The sequence below is a fragment of the Egretta garzetta genome, unplaced genomic scaffold, assembly GCF_000687185.1.
Source record: "Egretta garzetta isolate BGI_Z169 unplaced genomic scaffold, ASM68718v1 scaffold567, whole genome shotgun sequence".
NCBI classification, from domain to species: domain Eukaryota; kingdom Metazoa; phylum Chordata; class Aves; order Pelecaniformes; family Ardeidae; genus Egretta; species Egretta garzetta.
The window spans coordinates 58,309-73,421 of record NW_009260348.1 but is presented as its reverse complement, the minus strand read 5'-3'; the positions used below and the strand labels follow the sequence as shown (position 1 = coordinate 73,421).

General features: G+C 44.5%; 1 protein-coding gene across 1 annotated transcript in view; it reads left to right on the top strand.

The window, feature by feature from the left end:
* Window positions 1-290: 290 nt before the first annotated feature.
* Window positions 291-15,113, top strand: part of ELL (elongation factor for RNA polymerase II) — a gene marked incomplete at its 5' end in the record, with an annotated part of 56,681 nt that continues 41,858 nt past the window's right edge. The window contains one exon of the mRNA XM_035898178.1: window positions 291-305. Coding sequence (XP_035754071.1) covers window positions 291-305 — 15 coding nt within the window. The remainder of the gene's footprint in view (window positions 306-15,113) is intronic.

Here is a 15,113-nt window from a genome sequence, read left to right as displayed (position 1 = left end):
AGCTGCTGAAGAGGTCCAGATCACAGGGCTGCCGGCTTCTTGCTGTCCTTAAAAGGATTTCCTTCTCCAGTAGCAGGGGGGTACCCTCACCTGAAAGAAATATTTGTCTTAAAAATAACACTGGCTTCATAGGGGACACTTTAAGATGTCACCCGTCTGCTTCTTGTGAAACTCGCAGCCCCTGAAACTGCTTCCACACAGTTGTGAAACCCTGAGCGCTGACTGCTGAGCTCCGCAGCTGAAGGCTGAGCGGTGGAAAATGTGTCCCGTGTCAATTTATCCACTGATGAAATGGAGCTGGCCTGGTGTGTTAGCCTAAAACAACTCTTGGTTCTCCAAGGAGTCTAATTCTACATTAGCTTGCAGTTTTCTGCGTTCCCTTTGGGTGTCTGTGTGTAGGCTCATTTTAGGCTCTCCCACCTCCCAAAAAAAAAAAAAGCAGGGCATGACTTTTCCCCATTTCTTCTGGTCTGTCTTCAGCTTTCTTGCTGCCCAGGTCGAGGTACGAGGGAACTCCTCATGCGCATGCCTTGTTTTCCTCTTTCATTCTTTATCCTGGACCCTGTCTTTCACACTTGATGATGGGACATTGTATCTGTCCTCACCTAATACAGCTGGAGATGCCTCCGGTCATGGCATTCATCCTTTGCTTTTCACACCTTTTTTTTTTTTTTTTTTTTTTTTTTTTTTTTAGCAACACTGGGGGGGTTTCTGGGTAAGTAGAAATCTTAATGCACAGTTGAAAGTGCTACATGGCAGACCCAAATGTCACTTGGCAGTAGGCTCAGCTCCTCGCCCTATTGTGGTGTGGGTGCCGATGGCATGTAAACAAGAGTTAGGGTTGTTCCTGGAACCCTTACCTGGGAATTTCCTGACTTTCACATATTTATTTAAAGCCCCTCTTTGTGGCTCAAGGAGCCGTACTAGTGAGCTTGAACGATGGGTCGTCTTTTGATAACAAACGGCGAGACTGCAGTTGCACACCTTTTGCTGTTTTTGTAGCTTTTGCGTTGACCTAACCCTAGCTGATGGAGGCAGGGCTGAGCCCAGCTGCCAGCTCTAGCCCTGGCTTGCATGGCAGCCCCATGATTTTAGGAGGATGTAGAGAGGAGCGCGATGCAGCAGCCGAGCAGTGCCTCCTGCTTGCGTTGTACCGCTCTGCCCCTGCTACATGGAGTGTTTTGAACTGAAGCCACCGGTTGATTCACTGGTGAACTTTGGCAGATGCACAAATATTTATTGGGGGCTAAGCTGAGATAACCAAGGCACATTGCCCCTGTGCTCTACGAGCTGAACTGAATTTTGGAACCATGGTCTGATAGATGTGGCTTTCCAAGTCATCTTCCCTGTGCCTTCTGTGCTCTTCTCAAACCGAGTGTCACAGAAGTTATTTCTCAAGGTTAGGGTTAAACCAACCCCTTGTAGCCGCTGCTGATTGAAAGAACTTTTCCTGACTTGCTTTTAGAGCAGGTTGTTGTAGATGCCTTCATCTTGCTGTGTTTAAAGCACGAAATACAAAATGAAGGCTCCTGCTGTCATTACAGGGTCTTTAGGGTAATGCGTATTCATGCTGACTTGGGAATTGAAAGCTGCTTGCAGGTGTCAGGAGGAGAAGAACAATCCGGCTTTCGAATCAAAATTCATTGAATTATCTTAAAGCTTTTGCATCATTCCTCCTTTCCTGTAACCTGTTTTTTCCTGTCCTATTAATTCACTGATGCTGTAGTCCGTCAAAATTGAAGCTATTACGACATCGGGAACATGAGTCGGTGACATGACTAAATGAATCAGAGGAGGCTGGCTGGAAAGGAAGCTCATCGTACACGTACATCTCCTCGCAATCAGCAAAAATGGGACAGGCTATGCAGAAGGGACCGAACTGCTAAACTCCTGCTAAATGTTCTTAATGTTGACCTGGATGTGGCACCTCCCATCTGAAGGAAGGGGACAAAGGGACATTTAACACTGTGCATGAGGAATGTTTTGGCCTGTGGCAGTTTCCTTTCAATTATTTAGGGTAGCTTTTTCTCTCAACCATATACCATTTGGATCTGCTCAAATTATAGATTCATCTCTATAGTTTTCAAATTGCATGGGAAAGAATTGTCTGTAATTTACATCTAAAGTGACGTACAGTTGCTATGGGATTCGGTGGCAAATTATAAACCCATTATGCTTTTTTTTTTTATACTGGTGGTAGCAGACTAAAGCAGCAGGTCTAATTGGTGACGTGCCACAGGAAAATAGAAAGTTTGTGACAGAATCCTCTTGTTCTGCTTTTTATCAGCAAATCATATGACACCATTAATTGGTGAAGCTGAATTTGGGCATTAATAACTTTTTGCTCTCTAGCAATATTGGGGGAAGGAAGCTTGAAGATTAACCCCTTAGATTAGTATTACGAGACTAGGTTATTTTCTTAAGATACGTAAGCGGAGTGTTTTGGCACTTGTACCAATGGCTCTAGCAGCTGGATCCTGGCAATTGTATTCATTACCCAGCAAGACCGAACCCTTGCTCCTTTTTAGCATATTCTATGGTTGGTTTCTTATTCCACTTCAACGGCAGCAAAGGGAGAAAGGAAAGCTATTCTAATTTTTTTTTTTTCCTCCTGTCTGAAGCATATCTGATCAAACGTGGTGTGCAAACACGTCTCTTCGGAGCAGTCTATCTCCCGGTGACCTCTGATGTGGCCAGCGTGTGCCGTGCAGGTCCTGCATCCAGCAGCTCCTGCGCTCGCCATGAGCCAGTCAACCCGTGGAGTCTACGGGTGATCCTCCACCATCAGGGTTTTTTTTTCTGAGCCAGTCTGAAGTGCTCTGTCCTGTTTAGTTGGTTTTTGTCATAGTGTTGCTTGGCAGAGGGATGGTGACTGTTGAAATAGTTCACTTGCATAGTGCCGACTCTGTTGGGATAGCAGAAGAGCCTTTATTACTGGCGAGGGAGGGGAAGTTTTGTTTGAAAAAGCATTTGAGGTCTCGTTAGTAAATGAGCGTGTTATCTCCTAAACAGTTTGCACATTTCAAACAATTTAAACTCTGCCTGTAACTTGTAAGCATAAACTTGTGAAGCGTCTCCAAATCCCTGGTGTTTGTGCATGTTGAAAAATGGGAAGGGACAGACTGCATGCGTCACTCTTGTACTAATTTGTGCCAACTAATCCATGGGAGAAGAATACATTTTGGCTGACTTAGTGCTTTTGCTGCTAACGCACAAGAGAGTGTGTTTGAATGGATGGAGTGGCTGCATGGGCTTAGGTAGACTTTGAAGAGGTACCATATATCTGGGATCCTGTACCCGATACCCCTAATTTGTGAACACAGCCATGTAATATACTGGTTTTATTTGGGTTTTGTGAATGAGAGAAGTTGGGGGTGGGGGAAGTGGTCATCAGCTCGGCTTCATAACATCAGGAAGGTTGAGATTGAGTTACCTCTGAATAATTAAGGTTAATGCTGTTTCTGGAGGAACCATTGTCTGGAGTGAACTTAATGAGGGGAAAAAAAAAAAAGCCTGATAACCCAAACTATGCTAGTATTTTATACAGTGTAGATACAGAGGAGACGTCACCAAAACCAGGCTTCTACATTCAACGTGCCTTAGCTTGACCTAGATGCATTATCCAGGAAAGGAGCTTGGATTTGCTGATAAGAAGAGTTTTCTATAGTAGCTCATGTGTTGCTTAGAAACATCCCATGTACATAAGGCAACTTTTGCACACCCTGGTAACCTAGTATAGCCTTTTGACTGTTTTTTTTGTTTAAATTCCCCCCTCCCCCCCCCCAAGAATTTATATAATAAGGAGCATTTATATAATAATGAGCAAAACCCCTCAGCAGTTGGTTTGCAGAGTGGTGTATCACTGCCGCAGCGGGAAAGCAGGCTTCCAAAATCCAGTCCTTTTTGCATTGCTCCAGCGAAAAGGCAGTCTAGAAAAAACACTGCTCCATGCGCTTGGTCTCTCCTTTCTTTACATTGGACTAGTGCCTTTTTTAATTTAAAGAAACCAGCATTTGTTTAACTCAAAAAGAGTTACTGCTTGTAAGCATGACTTTACTTAGCTGCCCACCTCCACCCACCTTGAGTCTTCCCTGATCTGGTACAGTCTGATTACTGTTAACCCTCTGCTCTCCCTCTCTGCAGCTGAGCTTTTCTTGGCTTTTGCTATGCAGGAGAGAAGACTTTAGCCCAAGGCGTTCATGGAAAACCAAGATGTTTTACTTTTCTTCAGAGCTTCTTCGGGCCAGCCACCACCACCAGTTACTCTTTCTTCTTATATGCAGAACCTGCAACCGCCCAGGGAGGCGCTGGGCTTGGTCCTGGGGCATACTGCTCTGCAGGAAAGCAGGTCATCGCAGGGAGAAGGCTGGATCCAGCGTCTTGAAGGGCGATCTGCGCGTAGGACTGCAAGCAAAGGCTTGAGTCGTGCTGCCGGCTTCAGCCCCCGTTCCAGTTCACGCCCTTGGGTTTCATGGTAGACGCAGACTTTCTGCTTTAGGTTCGTGTCTGTGTGTGGTGAGGTTTAACAAGTGCTGTGAAACTTCCTAAAAACGGCTAGTCGCCTAAACCTTTGTAGTATTTAGATTTCATCAGTACAAACATCCTCTTGACTACTTGGCTCCAACGTTTTGAGACCTGTGTAGTTTAGCTGATAGGCCATGCTGTGATAAGAGCAGCCACCTGACAACCCTGGCAGTTTTGTTCACGCGGGATGGGTGCTGCCAGGATAGTTCAAGCTAATTGTCGTTATTTAGCAAGAGCAGATGTGTTACTTAAAAGCCTAGCAGGACAGAAGAAATGCTAGCTCAATCCATATCACTGTGCCCAAAGGATCCGTATTTTCTAAAACCAAAGTGGAAGACGCTAATTTAATCTTTCTCCTGTATTCTTACCCACTGAGGGCCTGTTCTGTGATGGGCTGCAATCAATACATTATGTGCCAGTTGTGGTTATTTGAATCATATTTCCACATTTCAGTGTCTAGACTTTATGTTTGTGTGAGTTTTGTTGTACCTTTCCAGCTCCGGCGCTGATTTCAGTTATTTTTGGCTCCCGGTTTCTATGAGAAAATCAAATGAGCTGTGTTTCTGTCTTTCCCAGTCCCCAAAAAGAAGGGAACAAGGGGATTGACAGAACTTAGTTTTTCAAGCTCCTCCGCCACCATTTTTCTCTCTCCTGTGTGTGTGGATGAGCCAGGTTCTGCCATTTGGTGACCAGGAGATGAAAGCAAAGACGAAACACTGATGGCTGGAGGTAAATCTGCCCCTGGTTCTTGCACTGAGAAAAATCTGTGAAAAAAGGTAGGATCTTGGTATAGGCAATCAAGGATAGAAAAAGTGAATACATGCACGTTTTTAGGAATAAAACCCCCTCAATAATCCACAAAGAAAGAGCGCTTGTTGAGAGTGAAGCAGCCTTTTGATGGCCTGCATCTACTGTGCTTCGTAGCCGGCAGCTTTCTTGCACTCGCAGATATTCAGGGCTATGGACGTGACTGTGTTTGCACTCAGGGAGCAGGAGGCCGGCTCTGTGTTCAGTAAGTCTGAGAGTTTCTCCGTGATGCTCGGAGAAGTTGCAAACGCCGACACGGACCTAGATTACGTTAACTTTGCTGTGACCAGAAGGTAGGACAGGCTTCAGTAGCGTTAACAGTAACTGCCGGAGGAAGTACTGACTTGTGCAGAAAATAGTGCATAAACCTGAGCCGAGGCTGTATTCACTGGATTCTGAAAACAAAACTCCTGGTATATAGTAAAGTGTATTATGGATAAATCGGTGAAAGGAAATAATGTTCCCAACTCATAATTAACTTGTAAAGCTTGCTGCCGTGAAATTTAAAAGGCTTAAGTGCATCTGAATAGCAAGAAAAATTGGCCTTGTGGTATGCAAAGAATAAAGGCTGTGGTTAGAACTTCTCTATGCATCCCTGCCCGTGTATCGTCTCCCGTTTCTCCCCTGGCGTTTGAGGTGATGCAGCTTGTTGCCAAAGCCGTGGCTTTACCTCTTCCAGGGAGCTGAGCTCCATGCAAACGCCGGTGTAAATTCTTCCATTCCTTTCAGATCCAGGATTCAGTGGACGCTTTTCAGAGCCCGGGATGGGAGGAGTAGCAAGGAAGCAAATTTTTCCACCCTGCCTGAGCTTGGGCAAGCGGAAATTGTGCCTTGGAAGCCATATAAGGCAAGTCAGCCGGCTCTCGCTGGGCTCACCTTTCCACCGGGAGGCTGGAGAAGGGAGCAGCCCTTGCTCACAGGGAGAGCGTAAGGTCTGCTGGTCCTTTGAAGTTGTTCCCTGTGTGTCTGACACTTGCCGGAGGTGTGGTGTGGCAGGCCTGATTAGGTCGCAGCAACTCATTAACTCCCTGACTTGTGGGGCTTTAGCACGCTGTCCCAAAATGAAGGCATAAACTCATGATTCAGAATGAAACTGCTATAAAATGACTGGAGCTGGGAAGACGTTGACGCAGGTCAGCGAGCGGAGCAGCCTTCCGTCACAGGGTTTCTTCATTTCCTTCAGCAGCGTCTGATGCGGGTGCTGCTGCTGACAGACTGGGCTGAGCAGGACTTTGCTCCGAAATGACAGTGCCTATGTCATTAAAATAGATTTTTTTTTTTTTTTAAATACTGGTGGCACCGGCTCACACTTCCAGGGGTGTTCAGCCATCAGAGCCCAAATCGTGACCTCTGCTGCTGCTTCTTGCAGAATTAAGAACAACTTCGGCTCCCATAAATAGTCTCTTAAGAAGTGCGTAGGAGGTCTGCTGACCAATTTCTTTTGAAAAGTGCTTTTGGTGACACCTGTGACAGCGACCTTGCTTCCCACTTCCCCTCTGCGTGCTTGCCAGGGCAGCTGTGTTTTGATGGGAGCGTGGTGGTCCTGTCCACAAGCTCTGCCTCCTTCTCTCCCAATATACACAGTCAGTTATCTGTGTGCTTACATGCTTTTCATGGTCAGGATTTTTTGGTAGGGAAGTTGCTGGTACTTCCTCTGTTTGCTTTTCCTGCTGTGAGATCTGAAATGGTTCCTGCCTTAGCGGGGTCCACGTTCCCTAGTGCCATTGAAGAGGTGAGGATGGGTCCTGTGCACCTCAGAGACGGGCTGACACGTGTAATGGATGGCTACCAGTCGTCGTCTTTATTCCAGAAATCAAGTGTGGTTTTCCATAAAGGAGAACAGTGCAGCCAAGCGAGGGTATTGTAGCAAACCAGTTCTCCCAGCCTGGAGCCTAGGAGCAGACCCGTGCTGGCAGCTCAGCGAGGGGAGCGGCCTTCCGTCACAGGGTTTCTTCATTTCCTTCAGCAGCGTCTGATGCGGGTGCTGCTGCTGACAGACTGGGCTGAGCAGGACTTTGCTCCGAAATGACAGTGCCTATGTCATTAAAATAGATTTTTTTTTTTTTTTTAAATACTGGTGGCACCTGCTCACACTTCCAGGGGTGTTCAGCCATCAGAGCCCAAATCGTGACCTCTGCTGCTGCTTCTTGCAGAATTAAGAACAACTTCGGCTCCCATAAATAGTCTCTTAAGAAGTGCGTAGGAGGTCTGCTGACCAATTTCTTTTGAAAAGTGCTTTTGGTGACACCTGTGACAGCGACCTTGCTTCCCACTTCCCCTCTGCGTGCTTGCCAGGGCAGCTGTGTTTTGATGGGAGCGTGGTGGTCCTGTCCACAAGCTCTGCCTCCTTCTCTCCCAATATACACAGTCAGTTATCTGTGTGCTTACATGCTTTTCATGGTCAGGATTTTTTGGTAGGGAAGTTGCTGGTACTTCCTCTGTTTGCTTTTCCTGCTGTGAGATCTGAAATGGTTCCTGCCTTAGCGGGGTCCACGTTCCCTAGTGCCATTGAAGAGGTGAGGATGGGTCCTGTGCACCTCAGAGACGGGCTGACACGTGTAATGGATGGCTACCAGTCGTCGTCTTTATTCCAGAAATCAAGTGTGGTTTTCCATAAAGGAGAGCAGTGCAGCCAAGCGAGGGTATTGTAGCAAACCAGTTCTCCCAGCCTGGAGCCTAGGAGCAGACCCGTGCTGGCGGAGAGTCCTGACACGGCTTTGCTAAGGAAGCGGCTTTTTGTTTAATCTTTAGAAATGTGGAAATGGGAAGGGGGAGGTAGTAATGGATAAAGTAAAACATGCTTAACCTTTGTGAACGTACATGGGATATCTTGGATCTGTTTGAAATACGCACATTAGTTGACGTGGAACGTAGCGGTGATTAAAACCGATTGCAAACATTTTTCTGGAGGCGTGATTCTGAAATCATTTATGAATCGTTTGAGGACTTTGTTCTTAATGCATTAAAATGGTACAGTGGCGATCACTGCACTGAAATCCAGAATGCTTTCTTTTTGGGTTTCTCAACACAAAGGGGGAAAATAATAGATTTATTTCCTAGAAGGCTTGATATCGTAGTGCCAGGCGTGTTTCCATTGCCTTCCTACTGAATCTCTGCAGTCGTTTGCAGTGGAGAGGTATCTAACGTAGGTGCTGCCTGCATCTTGCAGCAAGTTGTAGTGTGCTCATACAATTAAGGCCATTTAACTTAATATAAAGGCCTTTTACTTGTCATTAAGGCTGGAAGAAATACACTTTTATTCTAACCTCAGATGGGCTCAGTTGAGAAAGCAAAACGTCTCGGCTAACTAGAACTTGGGTGGATTGGTATAATTAGATCAAAAATTCTGGTCCGACAATTAAATGCCAGCTCAGTGGCCATACCACTTCTTTTGCATGTATGAATGAGATGAGCTACCTCGGCTCACACTGTCGGGCAAGAGAGATTTTCCATCTTAATGTATGAAATCTCTCTGGGCTTTCGGGCTTGGACCCAGGGAGCCTTTTCGCAGCGCTGTGGTCAATCTCTATTTAGTCAGCAGAGGTGGTATGTTTTTGCTCTTCTTATCTGAAAATTTTTCATGTTCATTTTTGGAATTTGTTGTAACCTGAACTTTCACAGGTGTCCTCGCAGGGAGTAAAGAAACATCTGACTTTTTTTTTTTTTTTTTTTTTAGGAGGTAGATTTTTTTGCCAGTTTAGAAGAGTATGTTCTTTCTTTTACTGTTTGTCGCTTTATTTTTGGAGCAGGTTTGTTACCAACCAGCCTGGCAGTGCAAATAAAGACATAAGCTGAAACAGTGCGGGTTCTGTGCTTCTCGCTGAAGGAAAGGGAGTACCTCGCTTAACTTGGTAGTGGCTTCTTCAGGCAGCTGCCTTCGCTTCTCTATCGGAGAAGGCAAGCGCCCCTGGAAGATGGTGTTTGCGAGGAGGCTGTTGGCAGTGCAGGGTATGTAACACGCTGAGGTTATAGCATGGTAGAAAATCTAGTGGGGTTGTCTCGTTTGATGCTTTCAGCTGGGCTTTTTTGTGGGCAGCTTGCCTTGGTGATGGGGGAAAAAAACCCTGGCATTTGTGATTACTTTATCACCGACTGTCCCATTGAAGACTTGAGAGATGGTGGGACGCTTCAGTGACTCGGTGGCATCGCTCTTGAATACTGAGTTTCTGTTGGGTGGTGGTCCCAGAGTCCCGTTCAGCATTGGAGCACCTCTGTTTGCCTGAAAGCCAAAAGAAGCTGTGTCTGAGCATCTTGCTTTAGCTTTTGAGGTTGAGCTGGCTCGTGGGGTGTTGGTGGTCGGATTTCTTTGGGATTCCTGTAGGATCCCGGCTCTGCTGACTTTTGGTTTATCGTAGCCTCTTCCAGCAGGGCTGGCTCTGACTCCATGAAGAACGTCTGAAGACTGTCTTAAGTAGAACTTTGGCAGACTAGTAATTATGCTTCCCTTTAAGTGTCAATAGGATATAGTCAGGCACAAGGAGAAAACTGGTCCAGGCTTGTTTTCCTCGGCTCAGCAATGTGTGTGTGTTAGCTGAGATTTGTTCTGGGATGGTTGAACGAGTTAGTCAATCTGCTTTCTAAATTGCCTTTCTATATTTTTCTCTTGCAAGAAAAGTAGTGAAGCTGTGTGGAAGATAAGGATCATCCTGATGTTTCAGCAGCTTGTTTAAGCCATCTTGTGAGCACATAGGCGAGTGAATCAGCCCCGGTGTCTTAATATGTCCTAAAATAAATTAGACTTCCGTAAGCAGATTCAGTGAGTTAGAATTGCTGTATTTTCATTAAAAGATTGCAGAGAAGAAAACACTCTTTAAAATTCAGCCTTAGGGTTGTGTTGTTCATTAACTGATAGTCACTCCTGTTTACCTTGTGTGATAAGTACAATGCTAAGAATGGCCAACAGTGTTGATGCCGTCACAGCTGCCCTTCAGAGAGAATTGCGCTTTTTTTACGGCTTGGTTTACTGACAGGTGGGTTTTTTTGGGGTTTTTTTGAACTAAAATAAATGCAAACAGCCAGAATGTACCTCTCCTAATCATGGAAACCAACTTTTTTTTTTTTTTCCTTTCCCCCCTGTTCTTAGCAGCTTGGTAACGCTGTTCTCGGTACAAAGGTCATTTAAAAATCTGACCTGTCAGGCCAGCAACGTACTGCTTCTTAATGAGGCTTAAAACCAGCATGTAGCTGCCTGGTGGAAATATATTTGACTCCAGAGCAGCAAACTGGGGGAACGGGAGGAAGACGTGGGCAGCTTACGGGGATGGGGTCACTCCTCTCCCCTGCACCAGCCCCCCTGTATCTCTAGGTAGCCCTCAGTACCCAAGTACTTGCAGTTCTCTTGCGTAATGGGGTTTTAATTTTTCTCTTGTTACGCAAATGAGCACAGGTGTTTGACAGCACATTCGAGTTCTCAGAAGAAAAGCAACTAAAATATCTCCAAAAATACACACACGTGCTGGTTTAAAACGATTTCTTCCTGTGTGAGGAGGTCCTGCAACGCCTCAGTTACTTCATCGCTGTCTTGCTTAAACCCTCCCGTCCCTCCTCCCCAGGATGTCACTTGACATTGAACTAAAGCTCTTGAACCTTAAGTTCCTTGTTCTCTGTGAAGCTTCGTCGGTAGTTTGAATGTCTGAGGGCTTTTGCTCTAGTCCTGTTCCCCAGCACTTCAAGCTCCAGTACTGGAATTTCAGCACCTTCAGCCTCGCCTCAGTCTTTTCAGCTCTTTGACTGTTCTCCAGTTAAAACTAGGTCAGAAACCACTGTCAGCTTCTGATATTTCACTATTCCTGTTTTATAAGTTGTAACCCAGTGTTGCTGCGTTGAATTGCTTGCTTTAATTTTAACGTATGAAATGTCTCCTCTTGCTCTGCACGAGCAGCCTGACATAGGAGAGCTGGTAAAACTGCTCAAAATAGCATCTTGGCTATAAAAGCCACGTTACCTTGCTTGAGTCTGAAAAGGTGAATTATCTGTTTGTTGAATATAATGCCTAAGATGCCAAGCTGACAGATTTTTTCCACCAGCTCGCTCTAACTGTACGTTTGCTGGCAGTTTGTGTACAGCCAGTTTTCTAGCTGTCATTAACCAGCTTCTCTTTCTGTCTGAGTGGCTTTTTAACCTGATGGGTGAAAGAAAAATAGCTTAAAAAAAAAAAAAAAATCAAGTAATTGGAAACCCGCAGATTGGCAAGGAACACAGTAAAGCGGGTATGTTGGAAGTAATTTAAAATATTTATTTTTAACTGAGAGTTCTAGCTGACTGTACCCATTCAGCGTTTTTATAAGACTATTATTGGAATGGTGCTTGAAGTTTTAGCCTGAGTGCCTCGGTATTCAGTGAAATCCACCTGGTATAATTTAAGAGTATCCTTACTCCTTTCTTTTAGACAGTCTTTGAGCTAGCTAGCAATACTGGAATTCTTCTGCATTCTTGCATAAGTGATATATAAATGGATTTCTTACTTTTCAGTATAGCTTAAAGGTTGTGGTTTTTAAATTCTGCCTGAGCTGTCATCTCTAAAAAGTTTTCCAGAACGGCGAGTTGGTTTATTAAGCTGTTCTTAATACACTCGATTTCCTTCTTTCCTGTATCTCCTGCTGCTCTGTGAACCCCTTCTGGGGTCTAAGGATCCCTGGGTTGGAAACCCTTGGTGTGGAGGTACCAATGCAATCCAGCTTTGCTCACAGACCTGAGTGGTCTCCCATTAAATACTGCCTGAAGTGGCTGTGGCTCCGTGTGCCACCTGGGAAATACTAGCTGTGTTTCACCGATGGAGGGATTTCAACCCAGAGGTGAAATGCTTCATATAAGGTCACGGAAGGAAAGCTTCTGACGGAGGGCAAATGGAACAGGTCTCGACTCTAAATCTGGTTCTGCAGTCGCTTTACATCACTTCCACAGCACAACCTTCAGCCTCAGATGGAAGAGCCTGGGTGTTTTAATCAGTTATGGAAAGCTTCTTTATTTATGATGGGGATGTGGGGGAGTTGTTTAAGATGTGCTATCGTGACACACTTTTCTGTATTAATTTGGGAAACATTTTCTTCTGATAGTTGAGGATTTTGTACAGTGCAAAAGCTAAAACCAAAATATTTGTAGTACCAGCCAGTTATGGAGAAGCTTCCTTTTAACTATTAAGCTACACTCAGTTTTAGGTGTGAGGGTGACCTTTTCATCCACGTCCTAGGTCTGGCCAGCGCAGTGGGAATGCGTGTGCTTTATGGTCATTAAAGGTAAAGACCAGTCAGACAAAGAATTGTCTGTAGGCAGCTGTTGTAGTGTGGCAGTTCAGAAAAAAACATTGACTCTTGTCTTGGGCTAAAAATGATGATTTTATGGCTGTCTTGGAAGATGCTTGGCTGGAAAACCTTTGTATTGTCTTTATGTAGCAATATGAGAATGAAAGGTGAGTTGCTTCAGTTGCCTCTGCAGTGGTGCAAGCCCTCTCCGACTTCAATTGCTGACCCCCGTAGCCATTCAGGAGAGGAATTTGGCAGCAAAACATGCGAAGTTTGAAGTAAGAGGAGCATTTAAACAGAACATAACTGGTCAGAAGAGTAGGTGGATGTTGTGCTCTGAGCAGCAGAAATGGGGAAGTCTCGTCCCGCGGAGCCGGGTCCCTCGTTGGCCCTCTCTTCGGTCTGTGGGTGTCTGGATGCGTCCGTGCTGCCTGGCCGGCTTGCTGCCATTGCCGGGCGAGTGCCTATCAGCCAACTTTTGTTTCCCATTTCCCCGGTGAGGGGAAACAAATCTTGGTCTTCCCTATATTTAATAGCTAATTCTAAGTCTTTTCAGCGAAGGCTCTTGAAATCATCATTTTTCAGCTGTATCCGTGTTTCAAATTTGAACCCGTTCATGGTGGGAAGGGTCAGGAATAGAAATGCGGGGTAGTTGCTGTGATTCTTTCTGGGCAATCAGACCAAAAATGCCTCCATCTTCACATTCCACAGACCTGATTTTGTTGTCAAAACAGACCAAAAGCAGCACTGCTTGTATTGCTTCAGAAAGGCTAATCGGTGAAAAGCACCATTTCTAAGATAGGCAATAGCAAGCCAAGTGATTTCCACAGTTAAAATTGTTTTCCTCAGCATTTTCACAAGCTTTTTGGTTTCATTTGAGAGGTGGCCACAACTCCAGCATCTAGTAAACAGTTAGCAAGCCTCCCGCTTCTATCAGAGGAAGCACAGAAGCCTTCGTTCAAGGTATCTTGTACTAGAGGAGAGTCTTTTAAAATCTTAATCTGAGAAAATCTAAAACCCCTTAATGATTCTTGGCTCATAAAACTGTTTAAGTAAAGCCTTTAGGGAAAACCAGAACTGCTGTTCACCTTTAGCAGAGTTGGGAATTTTGGATGATTCAGTTTCCTTCTGCCAGCTTGTTTTTGTTTTTTTTTTCTCAATCCTTTCCCAACTTAACACGATCATCTGATAGCTACAATAAAATTCTGCTGCAAAAACAAGCAGTGTTGCATGCAAGAGATGATTACCCAGGGAATTTTGAGCATGGATGTCTTAATGGGATTCCTGCCAGCTAAGGTCTGTCTAAGTTGTCTTGTCATGCAAATGTGTACAGATGCTGAAGCCACACCGCTCAATTTTCTTTAGACAATACTTAATAATTATTACACTTATTAGTATTTCCAGTGTATGGAGGCAGAAGAAGAAATTTCTTCGTGGAATAGCATTTCTTGTTGAAAACAGTGTTTCAAAGCAAATCCATGTGTTCAAAAAAACAAGTCTAAGAGGGTTTGCTTTCCTCTGCCTGTGCTTTAGAAATACCAATATTTACCTTCCTTTTTCCTACCCTATCTTTAACTTACAGTGTCTGCTGATAGATTTAGCCATGCTAAAAGATATGCAGTACTGCTCTGTAAAGAAGGGATAGATTCAAGCTGTATGAGCAGCCTTAAATTCTGACTTAATTTTTTTATTTAAAACATTTTTTTTTTCCTTCCTGTATAAGCAAGTGACTCTAGGGTTGCTATTTTTAAAAAGGGGCGGGCTTTGGGCTGTGATAATTTAACTTTTCCCCAAACTCCATACAATTGCTTGCAAGTAACAAAACAATGGAACTTATTTCTAGGTTTGTGCTTAATTTTTTTTGTGATGAATTTGCCAGCATAGCGTTATCTTTGTACGAGTCCTTTGGCAAATGTTGTTTCAACTTGTTTTATGCTTTCCCGGTTTTACCTTCTATTGCTTTTAGTCTGAATTATGGAAGAAAAGTCCCTTCAGGAAAAATGGTGATAAACCCAACCATTTGTGCAGAGCTTTATGGATTTCTAGTGTGCTTGTGGAAGAGGGGAAGGGATGCTTGAACCCCCAGGTTGGGGAGAACAGTACGAGACCCTGAGAGGTAAGGGCATTTAAATAGACAATTTTGATTCAAGAATGCAACTAATAAAATTAAAATAGCTTTGAGGGCTACCGGTTCTCAGTTTTGGTGAGGGTCTGGAGCACCCTTTTGTAAGGGGTAATGGATGCAGAAAATCCAATCACAAAAAAAAAAAAAATGGGACTTGCTTTTCAGAGGGTTGCAGTAATTGCATCAAAGCTACTAGGGTTTTTACTTGGAGGGAAGGAGACCTCCTGTGTAATTGCACTAAAAAATGGGCATGGTGTTTTGATAATTCTGTCGTTATAGACAATTTTTAATTGATTACCAGACTGCTTTGAACAGTTGTCCTAGACACTGAAAGCTGCACAGGGATGCAAAGGATCTTTTTTTTTTTTTTTTTTCCCCCCCCCCGAAAAAAAAACCCCTTTCCTTCACCACCTTTT